Source organism: Ambystoma mexicanum, chromosome 1q, assembly GCF_040938575.1.
Source record: "Ambystoma mexicanum isolate Mex_15411 chromosome 1q, UKY_AmexF1_1, whole genome shotgun sequence".
NCBI lineage: Eukaryota > Metazoa > Chordata > Amphibia > Caudata > Ambystomatidae > Ambystoma > Ambystoma mexicanum.
In genome coordinates this window covers 837,768,374-837,788,078 of record NC_090922.1, presented here as the reverse complement: position 1 = coordinate 837,788,078, position 19,705 = coordinate 837,768,374, and the positions used below count along the sequence as shown (strand labels likewise).

The following is a 19,705-nucleotide window of genomic DNA, read 5'->3' as shown; positions in this document are numbered from 1 at the left end:
GTTTGTTTTATTATACTCTTCTTCGGGTGAAATAGATAGAGCTCTTTGTTAAAATATTTCTGAAACGAGCTGAGGCGTTCAGTCGACCTATTTCATCGCAGTATTCCAATATAACACACAGGCATTTGTATCAACTATCCTCTGAAGTGGTCCCGCCTTGCGATGCTCATTTCAACATGGCCGCTTCTTTCCTTCATCAAGGTCGTTTCCATGTTTGTGTGCTTTTAGTCTGACGGACCGGGCGGCTTCTGTGGCCATCCTTTGGGTTCTTAGCTGCCCAGCTTTCGCTTGTCTCAGATCTTTAAGGAAGTGGCACGCGGTGCAGGAAGGGAACGATAAACGAGCAAAACTCACAGGCGGGAGAAATAATGTCGGGACGTGCAAGACGAACGAGGGGAGAAGAGCAGCCTCTGGGTGAGTGCTGGAGCGTTTATGGCTCTTTCTCGCAATTTCGTCTCGCGAAAGCATAGAAAGGCTAGATAAGAATCTTATCCTAAAACGGAGTAATGGTTGAGGGGGTAGTTTTCTATGTAGTGGCGTTAAGTGTTCGTTGAAATATTTTCCCTATGCAGGAGGCACAGGAAATTCTTAAATGAATCTTGAACGAAACCACGAATGAGAGTTGCAGTGGGTTTTTTCTATTCCAAGTCGCCCGTGCCATTATTCCTACACATGGACTTGGCTCCACCCTATCCCTGTCATTGGTTGTGTGGAGACGCGGCGGTGAAGAATCTGTCAAATCTAGGATACCATGGGGTGTCCAGGTTGATACGCGGTGTTAATTATTACGAGTTTATGCTAATTAAAGTGCCCTTGATGTTTTTTGTTTTTACTTTTGAATATTTTGTTCAAAAACGTTTTGCCGTTGTTTGAAGAGTGGAGAAGTCCATACGTGCCCCGTGTGTGCATTCTGCTTGCCCCTTGTGTTATACTTTCTCTTCCTCTTGACTTCTTAGACCAGGAAGTGGTATGCGCTGTCCACACCCAGCCGTTGGAGGATTTGACTGCCTATTTCAGTCGATATTAATCCCCTCCCGCGTTCTACCCTCCGATAGGAAACACATTTGACAGCGGCATTTTAATAAATAAGATGCCTACTAATGGAAATAAACTTAATTTTTCAGCCGAGTGGCTTTGTGTATACAACATTTAAAACAAAGATGATAAAAATATTATAAAACAACATTTACGCAATTGTCACAGTTGATCAAAGCTCCATAACATGACCAGATACAGTTACTTAATAAAACCTTGGAGGTAGCACAGCGGCACTTTAACATGATCTTTAATCATGTGACCCGCTCTAATCCGGCCTCTTACCATGACTGAAATGCCAGAGGTTCCGTAATATTATTCATCAGTGGGGGAGCACACAGCTCAGGGGTGACAGCCATGACGTGAGCCAACTCTCTCCCCCTTCCCTCCATAGAGTCCACAGGACCTCCAAAACCGGGTGATGCAATACTCCCCTCTTGATACGGGCTCTAGGGACCCACAGCCATTCGTCCAGCGTAACCACAGCTAATACTGCGTTTTCTATGGCCACTCGCTGTTTCTGTGTGCGGGTCAAAGTGATCCACTAAGATTCGGAGCTGGGCTGCCCTGCAGTATGTTGCCAGATCGGAAAATCCCACTCCCCCTTCCTCCTTTGGGAGAAGCAGTGTTTTATATGCAATCCTATGCTTGGCCCCCGCCCAAAGAAACTTCAACATGGTACCCTTCACCTTAGCAAGAAATGGCTTGGGTGTTACCACAGGCAACATCAGAAATAAAAAACTTGGGGAGCACAACCGTCTTGAAGCAATTCAAACGAGCCATCCAAGACAATCCTGAGTTTGACCACCTCTCCATGTCTCTTGTTACGGTGGACCAGAGGGGGAGACAGTTTCCAGGTAAGAGGTCCTCATGACACTGTCCCCTGAACCTCAAGGTATCTGAAGGCGTTTTCCTGCACCCTAAATAGAAGCTCTGTTATAAACTCCCTGTCCCTCTCCGACATCCCTCCCACCACATACACCACTGACTTAATCAGGTTAATTTTGAACCCTGATAATCTCCCATAACATTCCAAGGTTTCCAACACTTGGGGAACTGATTGGATCGGCCTAGTAATATAGAGCAGGACGTTGTCTGCGAAAAGACTCATCTTGCAGTGCACCCTTTCCCCCCCACCCCCCTGACCGTGACACCTCTTATCCCATCGTTTTCCATGACCGACCTTGCCCATGGTTCCATTGCCAACACAGAAAGCAATGGGGAGAGCGGGCAGCCCTGGCGCGTACCTCTTTGCAATGGGAAAGTCTGTGACTCAGTACCGTTTACCACCACCTTGGCTGTCTGCTTCGAGTACAGGGCCGACATCCATCCCCTCTCCATCTCGGCCCCACCCTGAAGGACGCTAGGACCTCTCTCATAAAGGACCCGCTGACTCGGTCAAACCCCTTCTCAGCGTCTATTGCGAACAGCACTCCCTCTTATTTCGCTACTGCAGAGTTAAGAACATGAAACATCTTCTGCATGTTGTCAACCCCTTCTCTATGCAACACAAACCTCGCCTGGTCGGGGTGAATCGGTCTTGCAAGGCATTGCTCTAGGCGCTATGCGAGTATCCTGGCAAAAATCTTGGCATCCACATTGAGGAGGGAAATGGGCCTGGACGAGGCACAGCTGGCCTGATCCTTTCCTGGCTTTGGGATGACTGCTATTAAGGCCTGAAGAAACAACGGCAGAACTGTATCGTCCCCTACCGTGGAATTAAACAGTTTGTTCAGAGGCCCCGCCAGTTGATTCTGATATTGCTTAATGGAAGTCGGCTGTGAAACGGTCTTCTCCTGGGGCCTTCCCCGCCTTCAATCTTTGGATGGCCCCCAGTACCGCTTGCCAAGTAATTTCACTATCTAGAGCCTCACATTCCACCCTTGTGAGCCTGGGGAGGTCCCTTTCAGCCAGGTATTGTTGCACCTCCCCCATTTGTCCCTCTGCCGGCTTTGAGTATAATTCACTATAGAAGCTTGCAAAGCAAGCTGCAATATCCTTGGCTCCCTTCACCACACGTCCCTCCTCATTCCGTACCCCCTCTACCTTTCTCTCCACCCTACTGCCTCTTACCCTGTTCGCAAGGAGGGTCCCAACTGAATCCCCTCTTTTGTAGTACCTCTGTCGAGTATATCATCTTCTTCACAACCTCCCTTATCAAAACCGTATGAAGTCCCTGTCTCTTCTGTCTTGTCATTTACGCGTTCTTCCCCATTCTCTTCCTGGAGCCCTCTCAATTAGCCCCCTCTCCCTTTTCCTATGAGATTCCTCAGCGCTGAGTAACCCCCTAAGGGTGGCCTTTCCCACCTCCTAGACAATAGCCATGCCAGTCTCACTGTTAGCTTTGATCTTAAAATAGGTGTGGATCTCCGACCCCAAGAAGTCCCTTAACACCTGTTCCCTAGATAGGTTATCATTGCACCTCCATTTAAAGCGCGGGAGCCGCCATCTTGCCACCATCATTTCATGGTCGGACCACATAATCGCCTCATCCATTGGTATCCCCACTTCATCCTCCCGTTCCCTCGAGACAAGGAGGAGGTCTATCCTCGTGTACACCTGGTGCGGGGGGGGAGAAAAAGGTGTAACCTCCCGGGCCTGGCCACTGCTTACGCCAGACGTCCACCCAAAAATGGTCACGCAAAAGATCCCGAAAGGCCAGGTTACCTTTAGTCACTGCCTTCATACCTTCCCCTTTTGCTGGCCACAAGTATAGCGTGGGGTCGATCAACAGATTGAAAATCCCACCCAAGAGGTTTGACCTGTCGGCCCATTCATTCATCATCATAAAAACCTGTCGCAGGAAACCCACTTGCGCTCTGTTGGGTGCATAGAGCTTAGCTAGCGTGATCCGTGCCCCCTTGTGAATACCCTTCACCCCTAAGAATCTTCCCCCAAACCCTCTCTTAACCTGGGTCCCCATCAACCGAAAGGACTTGCCTAGTAGAATGCTGACCCCCTTCCTTTTTTGTAGTCCTTGTGGGAAGACCAGAGGCACCTCCCTATCTCTATACCCTTTATTTGCGATTCCGACCCCCAGCTTATAGTGGGTTTCTTGCAAGAAGAGGATCGAAAGTCTGTTTCCTGAACATATTGCTAGTTAGAGATGTCTTATTCTGGGAGTTCAACCCCTTCACGTTCAGCGTACCTACAGCCACCTCAGTCATACTCCTTTCTCACCCTCCGCCGGACTCCCATTTATGTGCCTTACATTGTATCTGACCACTGTTGCAAAGATGCTTTGCTGCCAAAGGTACCATACCCTTCCCTCACCCCCTACACCCACCTGCCCCCTACAATCTGAGGCATTCGATCCCGGGTTCCCATCACGTAGGGCACGTTTGTCATGTAACAATCAACCAAAGTCCCCAACTCGCAGGTCCCGCCACCATCCCCTTATAAACCTCCTTCCTTCCTAATCTCCCCCCCCCCCCCTCCATTAACTCAATCTAAAACCAATCACAACAGCCAACCACTCTACTGGCCGTCACCGGGAGTGCTCCTCTTGACTCTCCCAACTGTGGGGACGACAGAAGGTCCTTAGAGTACCCACCCAGTAACCAGGGAGGCTGACATTCAAGGGTTTTCAAGCCCCCTTTCTCAGGTGTCCTCGTTTCGGAGAGGTGTTAAACCTCTGGAATTTCCACACACCCTTCAAACTGCGTATCCCTCACATCGAGTCTGGGCCCCGTCCTCTGCTCTCAACAGTCCTCTCGATGACCCACCAGCTCCTCTGTGACTTGTTACATCTCCTCCTCCGCTACCAGATGATGGCGCTCACCATCCCATTCGAACACAAGGGCAAAGGGTTAGCCCCAACGGTTCTTCACCCCTTTTTCCTGAAGCCACCTGGTGAGAGCCCCACACTTCTTTCTCCTCAATAACGTCTGAGCTGAAAGATCTCCTCGCTCAGTGAAGCGGTCCCAAAGGGAAGCAGCTGCTACTTTCTCACACATCTCCACGGTTTTACCAGGGTAACGGAGCCGAACGCCCAGGCAGCCATTTTGCCTGCATCCCCTGGTGGCTTCTCGGGTCACCTAATTTTAATTACTATTTGCAGGCAATGTAATTTTTATATTTTCATGTTTGCACAGACTAGTCTTTCTGGCCTTCCGCCCCACAGCGCTGCTATACAAATATCAAGTGACCTATTAACTGCCCCTGCCCACCTGAAAAAAAAACCTAGTCCTGGATGTTTGAATTGCCTGTATACCTTTTTTTTATACCCATATACATACACAATGTTAAATATGTTTATTGTACAGGAATGCATCATGACCTGCAAAAACCTCCTTGGTTCTGGTCCAGCATACTTTTAAGACATGCAATGAGTGAAGTTGTCAAAGTAGACCATGGATTGTCTGTGTTGGTAGCTTTGGTGTGCTTTTAAAATGTTCACGTTGAGCAATTACTTTGCCTGTAGATTATTGATGTGCAGAAGATTATTTACTTGTGCAAATTAAGTGTGTTTGACCCAATTTGCCAGATAAACACGGATAGATCTCCAGACATCTTTGTACCACCTGTATGGTTACGTTTTAGGTTCTGGCAGGATCATCTGTATCTAGTCCATAATACGAGTACTATTTATTTCTGTAATGGTGAATTAAATCTATTATTTACAATGCTGTGAAATCTGCAACAAAGTATTTGTGCCACTATCGATACCCAGGTTCCATGCTGCTGCAGGGAAGACCCCAATTTATGGGTATAGAGTGTGGAGGCAGCGCAAGGCATGTATTAGCAGAATTAGCTAATTAACATATTTGTGATTAGCAAATGAACTTTATTTGATTAGCAATTTTGTACTAATATTTAATGTTGCCAGAGTTGGTTGTACCCCAAGACCTAGAATTGGCAAGAATGCAGACGTTATTTCTATTTAAATATAACATTAGTGCAACGTCTGTAAAATGTAAAGGTTTTCTGCATGAATGGCCAAACGCATGATAAAGAAAGCTCTAAAACATTTTCCAGTTAAAGGCTGTGTGGCTGGGTCATTTAGTCAGCGTTGAAGCACAGTGCTGTGTCCTTTTTATATTGTTACCAAGACATCAATAAAGACTCACTAGTGTGTACATGTGCAATATTTATTTTATTATATCAAGTTACATATAGCTAGTGTCTGGCATAAACCGTCGCAAGCAACTTTACGGCTTGGTTTAAAATTGGGGGAACAACATTTTTAAAGGAATGTGTAGGCCTAAGAATCTGTCTTGAGACGTGCTTGGTGTGCATCTGTTCTTTTTGGGAGAACTAGGCCTCAAGTCATCATTGGCAACACCAGTGCGTCATAGTTTCATGCTAAAAATAAATGGACAGCCTTTTTGGATTTGAACTCTGCAGGAGAAGGGCCCTGCTTTTTAATACGAATGAGCGTTTCAACAGTCTCTTGCCTCCAGTCAGTTTTAAGTTTTTTCATGCAGGAAAAGCAACGTTCTACAACTGCATCGAACACAGGGAAAACCCTCAAGATGTTTGAGGTGCCATAGAGGGTTGCCAGTTTCACCCAGATCTCTTTTGGTGGCCGTTTACAAAGGATGTTACGGGCAAATACTTGCCACTGAGACAGAATTGTTCCAGGACTTGCTACTGAAAAACTGCAGTCAACAATTGAATCAGAAAAGAGTTCTGCCTCTCTAACAGTTTAATTATTTCCATATTTCTCCAACCCTTTGAACTCTGATGGCCATAATCTTGTGTCTTAACACTTTTGCACAGTTAAAGATACTGTCCTTCGAAAAAGACAATCTATCTTTACAAGATTTGTCAATGTTTGTGATATATTTTGTACACTGTTGCTTGAAACTTTTCAGAACCTGGGCACTCGCATGTGTTAGTTGGACCCCACAATAGGAAACAGACTCGCAGGTTCCAGACAATAATTTATTCGCCTCACTAGTAGGAGTATCGAGCTCACTTCCTACTAAGGCAGTCACTCCCCTTAAGGTTTGCAGAGTCATTTTTAAAGTAGAAATAGAGATAATAGTTCTGGCATTTCAATCACTTCCTTCTGAAGTGCAAGAGAAAATCTGGCAAGCGGTTGCAGCAACTGCAACAAAAAAAAAACAAAACCAGGTGGCATACTATGTTGAAAGCTGCTATACTCCCTTGCTTTTTGCCTGATCATAGCTGGAATTAGCTGCCATGTGCACAGGACAGGGAAAGATTTATTCAGGGCTTGAGTAGCAAGTAATGTATGTTGCACCCAATGGGTCCCATGAGCTTTCCTTGGTTTCTGAACAGACTGCTAATCCCAGAGCATGCAATTCACGCGACCGTTTTGGGCTTTTTTGATACACATAAACCAATTGCATTAACGTAGTGGACACATCACTAAAGTAAGTCTTATCCAATGCATCCTTCACTGCCAGTTCAAAACGGTGAGAAAAAAATGGACAGACACCAGCCATTTAATGTCTTGCCTGAGCAGTGCAGCAAGACGCATGTTAACAGCTGCCCGGCAGCCCCAAAACCCACCATTTTCTCTAAGGAGAGCCCCGTTTCATTTAGGACTCGCAATAGAAAGTTTTTTTCAACCCCTCACTGCGACCGTCATGAACTGATTTTATTTTGAGAAAAGAAACTTCCACTTCTCCACTTTGTTGGTTTACGTATATAACTTGCACCAACTCCTCTATTACAGCGCTATCTGTGCTACCATCCGTTAAAACAGAAAAAGCATCAGCAGTTTTGAGAACATTAAATAGTTCTTCCTGAAGGTAGCGTCCAGTACAAATTGTAAGCTCTCGTCCTGTTACAGCATTACTGTACTTGGAGCCCAGGTCAAAACCATGACGCTTTTCCTGTTCAGTCAACACAGAATTCCTTTTAATAGGAATGTCCTCCTATGCCATTGTATAAAGGATATCCATTAGCTTGCCCATAGTGAATCTATGCTGATCCTCTGCTGTAGCCAAAGCTCTCCCTGTTTCTACAAATACAAATCATAAAATCAATGACTGACAAAAGCAACTTGCAAATGTTCGTACTAAGCAAAGCCCTAGGAAAAATCTTGACTAACCTATTGGAGTGTGGTGATAAAGGTCCACAGCACTGCGTTGCTTTCTGAATTTCTTGAATTTTTCAGTGTTGCTCGGTTTCCAGGAGCTTGCGGGGTGTCTACTTTCAGCTGGGAGCCACTGATCCCAGAAATCAATGAGGCTTTGAAATTCCTCATAGAACGCGAATCAGTTTGCAACTCTGCACAAAGTGTACATCTTACACATAAAGCGTCTTCCTCTTCATAAATGTCTATTCAGGTTTTGCCCGGGTCTTATTTTCTCTGCCACCCCAAAGCTGTGGCCAGTTTCACAGTATGTGGTTTCGAGGTGGCCATGACTAACTGAAAACAAACATTAAAGGTCCATCAGTTGACTGCATGCCCAAGAGATCAGAACTCTGTTGGGTCACTAGTACTTTTTGTGACTCCACGGCATTAGTACTGAGTGGCAATGTAAGCAGCAGATTGTGCAATGTAGTGCCCATCAAGGCCACCCAGTGCTCCTGATAAGATTTGAAAGTGGCAGTATGTTACTCTCTATTTTTTTTGAAGTCTGGTGTAAAGTGACTTTTTAGGGAGTAAAGATGTAATTCGAATTCCCAATGAGAGTATTTTATAAGTGGGGAGTGGGAGGGGGCAAATGGTTTAACTGGTAAATGAAATTGTCTTTAGTAATAAGATTTATTTGCACCTATTCATGCACAATAAAAGCTACAGCTTTACTTCCGATCAGGCAGTAAGAACCGTAGTTTCTTCCTGTGGTACTACTTGCTTTACTGGTCCAAACATAACGTACATGGAGCTGTGTGGGTGAAAGCAGGGACACCAGGCCTTTTTCCTATTTTTTTGTTTTTTTTCTTGGAGCTATTTGCCTTTTTTCTAGGGGGTAAACGTTGCCGATACACCCCTTTTAGGGCTGAGGCCACTGACATTGCCTGTGGATAAAATGCACAGATCTGTTCATGCCAGCACTGGTGTGGTTGGGTTAGGGTCAAATGATTTGTCCAGGATCACATGCTTTGGTTAAGCAGTGAAGCCAGAATTGCCAGCAACTTATCTGCCCGAACTTCCAAGCTCTAATTAGTACACATTTGTTTTGGGTTTCAACAACCACAATAGTCTCGTTTATTTGCAAAGTACACCCAAAGCAACCTCTTTGGAGTATTTGTCCCACCCTGAACAGAAAACAAAGTCTCAAAGTAAAACCATGTTTGATCTCATGCATGAACTCCGCTTAAAAAAATTAATTGGCTTTGAGTCCCTTTCTGTGCAAATGTGTTTAAGGCATCTAACTTCTTTTCACATTGTGGGACTCTTCACAGTTAGCGTTAATGTTAAATAGGCTTGAACTCTCGGGTCTCCTATTTCCTCTTGCTTCCCAGGAATATTCTGATGCAAGTGCTAACATCCCATGATAACAAATCTATTATTGCAAGTCATAGTTGCTGCTGACAAGTTTACTGCAGTAATCGCCGGGCCTGTTATCTGTGCAGTGAGCCAACAGGAAAGAATACATGATTTAGCCTTCTGCAGGCTTTATCAGAGATGCGTGCTAGCAAAGGGCCCTGTGACTAATCTTTTGCCCACCCAATGCACACACAGCCTGCTGGAAGAAAGCATTCTAAATATTCTTTAAATTGTGATTGTAAGAATATTTAGAAGGCTTTCTGCCAGCACTGGCTGTAGTTTTAATGCGTGCTGAAACGGGCGGGAGAAAATTAATTTCCACCGCGGCCATCTGCACGAATAACGCACCATGCTTGCAGAAGGCCTTTGAATAGTTTTCCATTCTTGTGAGTAAAGTGCTACCCGTGGCATCAAACACAAAACATTTTAGGTGTACTAGGCTTTGCTTACCTCTCGGGCCTGTTGTTATCAAAGTCACAGTGAGATGGTCCACTCTGCCTAAACTTCTTCTACATTGCAGACCAATTCCTACAAAAGGGGCAAAAAGCAACTGATTGCCCACAGCAATGCACACTCATTATGGGGCGGGGGAGGGCTTGAGAATCGACAGGGCCCCTCAGCATCTGCTATGGAATGGCAATAATATTTCTCCTGAACGGGTGGGAGAAATGAATGCCAGCGTAGCCACTTGGTAACACCCAGCCCTGCATAAGGGACAGCGTTGGGGTCTTTCGTCCCTTACAAACAAGAGGCCTCGAGCCTCTGGGGGAATGGGGGCCCAGCAACTGCCCCCATGTTTCCAGTCCGCAAAGCACAAAATGTTCGTTTGGGGCTTTTAATATGCGCTTTGCAGTGCTCACATTAAAGTTATGGCCAGTGTAAAGCTTCCTGCTGGCTCTGGCTGCATGCCTCGTGATAAATTCATCAGCTAACCTCCATGCACCACTGCAATGGGCTCGTGGCTGAACCAAACATGCAAAATGCTTGCGTGGGCCAGTTTTTTGGGTCAAAGGGGGCCACTTTTTTATTTTTGCCAATGTGGTCCATTTCGATGAGTTATTGGACTACGTGGCTAATAGTTTTGACAAGTGTTGCTGAATATATATTTTAAAAGTACAATTTGTATCACATTTTATCAGAAACCTCCCCCACAAACGGCGCCACAAAAGGAACTAATTCCCATTTGCAAATGTGGCCCACTTTTTAATGGTGCCCGAGACAATTGTATGCCACAGTCTGACCCTGCACCACTGTTTCCCCTCTCAGCAGCGAGGGGCATACATCTTCATCTGGGCCCATTCGCTGCTCACAGAAGCTCTTTTGAAATGCCTTCTGCAAGCAGCAGGCTGTGTTATTACTGCAAGCCTGGGTGTTAGAAAGTGTCTGGCAATAATATTTCTCCTGCCTGAACGGGTGGGAGAAATATTATTGTCAGCCACTTACTAGCCCCTTCTGTAATAACGCTTCCTGCTCGCAGAAGGCTTTAAATATTCTTTCATTCTCGTGAAAGAATCTGCACCTTCACAAGAATGAAAGAATATTTGAACACTTCTACAAGCATGCTGTGTTATTACTGAGGGCCTGGGTAATAGCAAGTGTGGCTGGAATTAATTTCTCTCACCCGAACGGGCGGGACAAATATTTCTTCCCCGCACGACGACTTGCTAATACCCAGCCCCAACCAAAGCATTTGCTTGCAGAAGGGCTCCCCCACCCAAACCTCTCCTAAGCACTCCACCTTACATCGGGAAAAAGCCAGAGCCGATTGTGAGAGTGGGGCTAAGGGCCTCCTCTCCATGTGATGACACCGCACTCGGGCTGGGCTCATAACGTTGATACAATGTTTTTAGCCCAGCCCGGGTGCTTCTCCCTCGCCTGCAGTGCACGCTGTGCACAGAGGCAGAGTTTAAAGGCACCATATTTATTTTTGCTGCGGAAATCATATCGCAGTCGCTGCAACATGATTGTTCAAATACACAGCTAAACAGCAGTATATCGCAAATTGCGATACTGCTTATTTTATACCTTGCAACGTGCCAGATGTGGATTTTCATTTAACACACTGATGGTATGCCATATGTGAGAGTGAGACAACTGTATAGGTATGCCAGAGAAGGCTGAGGTTCACACTATAAGCTCACTGTTCAAGGCACGCAGGGCCCAACAAACCTTCCCCTGGCATACGAACGGAGGACTCCGCCAGGGGCAAACTAGAACGGTTTGTTTATTACACAGACTGGGATCATACGGGACATTGAAAATCTCCCAAAATCAAGCCCCTGAGCCTGTCAGAAGTTTTTGTGCCATTCTGACATCACAAATCAGGGCTCTTCCCCAAAAACCTAAGAGCCCTCCTGATTGAGTGATTGGTATGGTATCACCTATGACTGGTACATATTAATGTTATTCCACTGGTCCTCGCATATCTGGTGGCTTGTCTGACCCTTCCCCAAAACAATCTATTACATTGTTGCAGGATTACCATTGGCCGTGCCCTCTGCCACCCATACCTGGATTTGTGTTCCCTGATTAGCTGTAGCTGATCTCCTCAGACATGGGACCAAGCTCTGTTCTCAGTGTACCTTCTCAAGGTGATCACTGTGTAGCCGTTAGTATTACCACCTTGCCTTTTGAGAGTGTCCACAGGGTTGCAACGTTGTTAAAGAATCCATGTTTCCCTTCATGTCTGCGTCACTAGGAACTGCTCATCTTCTCACCATGGGTAAGTCGGCTGTACCACGTGGGCGAAATGCAAAATTGAGCTTTCTGCTCTGTAATTAGTGAGGATTTTATTCAGTTTTTCTGTGTATGGCTCCTTGTCTGAGGCTTAGGAATGTGCTGCTCGCCTCTGACCTTGGCTATGAGCCCAAGCTCGGTGCTTCGAGCAGCTTGATTCTGCTTTGTTTCAGCGCTCATTCTACTATAGGTATGCTGTAATTGCTATATATCTATATTGTGCTGTTCTTATAGGTTAGTAGTATCATGGTCTTTCCGTGTTCCTTACACAATCCTTTAGTTCCATGTGGATAGTTGCAATAAACTGCTGCAAGCTTTCTCTGCATCTCTTCCTTGCCTTGTGTTTCTTCCTTGCCTTGCGTTTCTGCATTTGGCTAATAAGTAAAATAATAAAGGCTTTCGACAGTATGTATCTGTCCTCTATCTACAGAACTGTGTAAGCATGTTCTTCGTGTGTGTCCATGTAACTTTGTGTGTGGATGCAAGTGTGCTTCATGGCTAACGTTCCTATGTCCTGGTGTCTCTAATGACGCCAGCACCACAGGATATTTGTCATTTAGTCAATCATGTCCATCGGGGCAGTTGGATCCACAATCCGTGTTGGGGCACCCGTATCCATGATGACGTTAGCAGGATAGGGTTTGAATGGTTGTCTGAGAGAATGTGTTTGCATATGTATTTGTCACTTGTCCGCTGGGGGCTGTCCAAACAGAGTCTGGCTTCTTGCATCTGACTCTTTGGGCTGTCATAATTATGAGGGGCATTCCAGGGACCCTCTATTCATTCCCCCCTCCTGTCGACCAAACCTAGTCACTGTCGCTTTTGGTAGCCATGTCTTTTATTCCGCCACGATGTCCATAGTAATTTGCATGGGCATCGAAACTCCATGTCACGTAACTGCAGTCTCTTTCTGGGTTGCACCATACCCTTTTCGCCCAGTATTTGGTGTTAGAAGGATCATCGAATGTTATCTCAGTCGGGAGCCATGGGCACCCAATTATCTTTGCTCTCCGGTTATTTCTTTCCTCTACTATCCGGGCTTCATCATTTTGCATTTATATCTATCACTTTCTTCCCTATTGTTATCTGTCGTCTTGCGGCATTGTGTGATGCAGATCTTTATTGCACATGATCCTTCTAGTAATAGTGCTCCTAGTAATACTTTTAGTCCGTCCACCATCCAGGTTGGCATCCATGGCCAAATATACGACCGCCAGCTTGGGTTTTTTCTCGTTCCTTTTGGCTTCCTCCATCTTGGCGTGCATTTTCGACAGCCTTGTTTGTCACTGCTTCTGTCAGTGTGCCATTTGCTTCGTTTGTAGACGCAAACGTGCAATATGAACTCCCGATTTTTGGCGCAAACTCCTCCCTCCATTAGGTCTACAACATATCGGTTCTGGAGTGCAATCAACCGTACTGCTCGGAGCTCTCCTTTTATCTTGTTGAAACCATTTACTGTTGAATGTATTGTCTACATTAGTTCCCATCTCGTAATCTGGAGCCATTTTGCGTTCGTGTATGTCTTGTACGGAACTCATGTTGACAACAGTAGACTGTAAATGCAGGGTGGAAAAACGCTTAACCTAAATCTAAGATGGGAGCAAGCTTTGACCATCAAATGAAAAATAAGGCGGTCCTTGTTGCATTTTGTCAAAGTAAAAAGCCTATACTAAAAAAAATAAAAACACGATTGCCGTTTCCTTACAACTAATTGCAGAGAGTGTGGGATAGTGTGTTCAAATAAAGGAAAAAGTGTTCATAAATAAGCCAGGATGTGATTGCCTTGAGGTCTCCCTTCACCACGGGACAAGGTGGGTCTTTGGAGAAGATGCTAGAGCCTTCCCAGCACGAGCTAACAATTCTGTATCGGGTTCTTCGATGGTTAAATCTCTTTTCAATAAGTCTCTTGCCTTCGAGGCCTGATGCTCTAGTTCGGTTCTACGAACACTTTGGATGATGTCTTCACCCCTGGCTCCCCCTCTTCTGGGCACAAACTCCTCAATTTGTATTCAACAAATTAACCAGACAGTTCCTTTCTCTGAACTTTGAGTGATAACGTTCCACCCCTGGATCTCCCTCGGTCCGGCTCGGGCCCCAGATGACAAGGGGGACACTTTCCCTCCCCTTGTTTTGTAATGCTTCTTGGTTTCACAAATCTTAACGTCTTTTTAACCAGGCTTTCGGTTATTCCTTTGGTTGTAGACTACCCTCTTCCAGGTTCACTCTCACCGTCTTTTGTAACAGATTATTCACTGTATACACCCCTTGGTCGGGTTTACTTTGTTCCACACACTGTTTTGGATTGTCAGCTTCCCTCTACCGGGCTCACTCTTGCCAACCTTTACCTACAATTCCCCACGGGACTTTTAGACTTCATCCCTTTTCATTGGCATCCCTCTGCCGGGTTCTCTCTTGGCAATCTTCACGAAACACACTTCACGTACTAATTTTCATCATGCTGGATTCACTTCCATTAGCTTTCACAATTCTCTGTCGGTCAAAGACTTTCGGCGGTAAAGAGGATTTTACAAGACCCCTGTATGACCACTCTGACTGTTCTTCGCCTCTTCCCAATGCCTTCTGTTTACGGTAGTCTTTACTGTTGGGTTATCACCCAGAGTTTCCTGCGTGAACACCCACATGGTGCCGGACTCCTCTGTATCTGTCTTTCGTGTTGTGCAAGTGTTCGTGTGGAAAAGGGATGGATGTACAGCATTGTTTTGGAATATCCTACATGTTAGGATGGGGAAAATGTGCTGGAAGAAGGTGATACTGCGTCTCATACATCGGTGGCCCACTCCCCAAGTGCTCCCCTTGACCCCCATCCAGGTGATCCTCCCTCACTGGTCCACCCCCAGGAACTAGATCACATGGCGATGGCTGTGGTCTTGGCCACCTGGATGACAGATCCCTGGGGACTAGCCAGGGAGACACTGTCAGGTTTCTCAATCTGTACAGTTGGAACTACTGTCACGCTCACCTGGTCTCCACGGGGGCGTAGCACATAGTCGTATGACCGATATCTGTACTGGCGCAGTTTTGATGGTATGTTGGCGTCCTCTCCCTTTTAACCTCCCCAGGAGGCATTAGCCTGCAATGGCGAAACAAGATGTTAGCTATGAGTGGGTTGGATTGCTCCCACTACTTGTCGCCACCTGATGCCCGACTCCTCTCTTCCTCACCTTTGAGGTTTGATGAGGCTGGCTCTCCGCCCTGCTTAACCTTCAGCAGGGGTGCGGTATGTAGTCTTTTTCTGGCCGCAGTTACCTCACTGTTCCAGAGTGCTGTTACTGTACGTTTCGGAATGCTGGGATTATCGGGTGAGTATCTACCTCAATAGCAGCTTGGTATAGATGCTGCATTTGTTTTCTCTTGCAGATGCAGTTTTGGTGCAGAAATCAAGTAAAGATTCGACTCTTCCAGGATGCTAAATAGTTGCCTCCAGCTGAGTATAACGTGGATGAAAGGCGCTAAGTGACTGGAATAAATGTTTGTTCAGTACTGAGCGACTAACCTGCTGTTTCTTTTCCTGTTCCCTTTTGCAGGCGTGGCCCGGTCCCAAGATTAAGAATGGACTGGTTGCATCCAGGTGAGTATAGCGCGGATGTAAGGCGCTGAGTGGCTGAATAAATGTTCATTCAGTATTGTGCGCGGCTAACCTGCTGTTTCTTTTTCTGTTCCCTTTTGCAGGCGCGGCGCAGTCCCTAAATGAAGAATGGAAGAACCGCTCCAATGAAACCAGGAGGAACGCGGAATCCCAGGTGAGTATCGGCACCTGCGTGGACATCCTTTCAACCGGGGCTGCGATCATGAAACCAGCTGGAGATGCGACAGATGGACCGGATTGCAGGTAAGTGTTTGGTCGCTGAAGTAACACATGTTCTTCTCTTTTTCTATTTCCAGGCTCCGATGGATGGAAGCACTGACTGGCGTGGTTGTAGAAGCTTGAGGACAGAGCAGACACGGTGAGCGTTACGCTGCAGGAGTACAGAATAACGCGAAGCGTGTTCTGCCTGCAGGGTGTGGCTTATATAGCCTTGTAAGTAGTTCCAGGTAAAGTAGTCCCTTTGCCACACCCTGTCTTCCCAAGAAAAATAGTCGCTTTGCCCCTCCCTGGATTATACCAATGCCCAGCCTCACTAGGCAGGTTAAATAGTTCCAAGAGTTCAGCCCATTTCATAAGCCTGGTGCCAACGGAGCCAGGACTGAGTCCATGAGGCTCTGGGGCGCTTCCTTGGGGCCTGACGAGCTCTTCTGGGTGTTGGGGACTGGGATGGGCCCAACAGCTCCAGGGGTTTCGGAGCTCGCACCATGACAACTACTGACGCAAAGAACATCTTGGTCCTATTGAACAATCTACGTTTGGGTGGTAAGTCAAGTGAAGCTTCTGAGGCTGATGAGAAGTAGTCATCTCCTTTCACTCTACTCACTTCTACTGACCTCTTCTTTCTCTTTCTATCGTCCATCTTGGGGCATTCCTCTGTCTAGATGTCCTGCGGTACTGCTTGCTGGTGTATTTCTGTGTACCAATGAACATGCTCCTCCCCAGTTGGGTGGCAGCGTCTCATGGGTCTTGGATCTGCACGCCCAATAGTGATCCATAACACTGCTGTCCCAACCTTCGTTGCTGGATGCTTCTCTGTGTACTTGCACTCCGATTTCTCCAACCTTTACTGCACCGTCATTCTGGAAACATAATGCTGGTTTCTTCAGTGGTATTCTGGGCATTGGTCCAGCTTCACTGTCGCATTTATTCAGGCACTTGTCAATTTCTACATGTACTGTGTTCACTGGAGCCTGTAGTAGTCTATGTGCTTTGCTACCTACCACTCCTTCCATCCGTCTGCTGTGTACACTTGGCATATACAAGAATATGTGGTCTTTCCCAACATCCTGATACTCATCCTATTTCCTTGAGTCCCTTCTTAGGGCATGGTAATCCTTTTAGTGTTTTTGTATTGTGTAGCCTGGTCTAATTGCCAGTAATCATCATGTGAAGTGTCTTTATATAATTATCTTCATAGGGAAATATTGCCTTTGACATACATCTCAGTGGTGCTGTTCTCCCTTGGAATCTTCCACTGGTGGTAACCATGGACTGGTACATAAGGCATTGTGCTCTTGCTGCTGGTATTTCGGTTGCTACAAATTTCTGGAGGCACTCATGGCATAGGGGATTAGTGAGCAGACATAGCAGCTCTCCCCCGTGGTTTGTTTACCTACTTTAATCATGTGCTTGTACCACAAGTTATTAGATATTCGAGCAGTATCAGTGAGCTAGTTCCCCCCCCCCCCCCTGTCTCTTTAGTGTGCTTACCTGTCCACCTGACATGGTTGTTCCACCTGTTGGGTTTATGTTGTTCCACCTGCTGGAGTTGGGGTTACGTTAGAAGAGGATACATCAGTACTGCTAGCAACATAGGATACCCGCCAAAAAATGAGGGCAAAAATACTGAGACCTCTTGGATCCTTGTGTGGTTTGAAGATATCAGTTGCCCGCATGAAATGCACAAAAATAAGCGTTCTTGTGTTAATACAGTATTAATTCAAGCCCGCGAACAAAATAGTCTGCCATAGCCAGCAGAAATAGCTGTTCCCGCAAAGTATTTATTCTGGTTTCCCGGAGTACTGAGGGCACAGATGGGATTCCCCTTTCCAGGTGTATACTTGGGACAAATCAGCTATGAAGACGCGGAAATACATATTAGGGTGTCGACTTCTGGTACTGTTGGATCTCCTAACAAATTGGCAGTGTAAAGTTTCAGGTTGAAGATCATGTGGAATCGTGGAACACATGCAATAAAAACAGTGGCACTTTCACGATGAATGTGTGCGGAAAGAAAAATGTGTGCCCTCACTCTGGGTGTGTACGAAGTCCTTGCCCTAGCTCTACTGCGTGTGAGTGAGTAACCATTGGATGTCCTCTGCTGGGCTGGGCTGTGCTGATTCGGTTATTATTTTGCTCTTCTGTGTTTGGATTGTTGGCCCCTTTCATTATTGATGATAGCAGGGGCCACCGCTTGTTAGGCAAGAATTGATGTAGTAACCCTGGGGAAGACTACGCAACCCTTGTCTTCTTGGTATTAGGTAACCCACCTATTGGTATAGGCCTGTACTATACAAGTTGATAGTGTGGCTGAGCAGCCAGGCTTGTCTCAAGAGGGGTAAATGTGAACTGGAGAGCTGTAGCAATGAAATCCACAAATCCAAGTAGCCAAGTAACACTTGCACTCAAGGTTTTTGTTATAAATAATTTATTTTAACAGTCGTTTTTTTAAATAAGCATTCTTTAAAAAGGGCAAAGTATGCAACATTCAAATATCCTTTTCCAGAATCAACACAAAACTAGTAGGTACTCTTTAGAGATGCTTTTTACACACTTCTACACCCTGAGGTGACTTCACAAGGACAGTAATGACATTTATATATCACTAATACACTTTATATCCTCTATTGAAGTCTAGATAAAAACCTTTCCCAGTAATATTAGTTTACTGTTGCTCATATTTATTTATATTTATATAGCGCGCAAGCAGCCAAGGGGCATTGAGGCGCTGTTACTTGCAAGAACTTAGTTACACAGGTACAGGCATGGTAGCGGTCGCTGACACATTGTGAATACTATAAAACATCATACTTTTGTTACAGATATTGCATATAGTTATTATATTACAACGTGTCCAACGGGTCATATGATAAGTATTCATGCTGATGTGTAGGGCCTTATGTGAAGAGGATGGTTTTCAAGGCTTTGCGGAAGGTGGTGAGGGAGGCCTCACCTCGGATAGTGGGCGGTAGGGCATTCCAGTGAGTGGGTGATACATTGGTTTTAAATACCAGAGTCAAATGGACTAGAAGAGTCTGCAGGGAGCCAGGACAGGCAAAGTCAATTGGAGCAAAGTCTATGGAGCTGGGGCATTTCTTAGATGGTAAGTCTTGCACAAAGTTAGAGTTTGTTGAAGAACAATCACTGTATGTTCACAAGCTGTTACATTTGTGAAGGGTAGAGCTGAAATCAACTTTAGTAAAGCAACTACTGCAAGTCTCAGCTGAGAAGAGCAAGCTATAGACACTGAGTTAAGTTTGCCAAGTCGGAACAGTACCTTTTGGTTAGAGTGGTCCAGCTGGCTTCTGTCTGGTTGCAGCGATGCAGATCCTGGGTTCTTGGGCCTCAGTCGTAGGGACAAGAGGGAAGACACCTGTGGCAGCGATTCGGAGGTCGTGGCAGCTGCAGGCTCTTTTCGGATCAGCGGCACTTCGGTAAACTGCACCACCGTGGCTCTTGGATACCAGTTGGGCTTCCTTCACTCCTGGAGTCCTGCACTCTGAGGGGACTCTAGCTCTGGTTGTCTTGCTTCCGGAGGGTCCTGGGCAGACTCCTGGAGCTTCTGGCGGATAAGACGTTGCATTCGACTATGGATTTCTCAACCCCCCACCCCCCCCCTGGCACTAGGTTACTGCAGCAGCAAAGCAGTACAGCCAGTCGGGGAAGGTGGTCCAGTGGAGTTCATCTCTGGGTTAGTT

General features: G+C 46.0%; 1 protein-coding gene across 3 annotated transcripts in view; it reads left to right on the top strand.

Moving 5' to 3' along the window:
• The first annotated feature begins 220 nt into the window (after positions 1-220).
• The window catches only part of LOC138537572 (torsin-1A-interacting protein 1-like), a 731,597-nt gene continuing 712,112 nt past the window's right edge, over positions 221-19,705 (top strand). Inside the window, exon 1 of one of the 3 annotated variants that reach the window (XM_069641458.1) lies at positions 221-414. In XM_069641458.1, the coding sequence (XP_069497559.1) occupies positions 369-414 (46 nt within the window). In that variant the 5' untranslated portion in view covers positions 221-368. The remainder of the gene's footprint in view (positions 415-19,705) is intronic. The other 2 variants (XM_069641460.1, XM_069641461.1) reach the window with 2 other exon arrangements.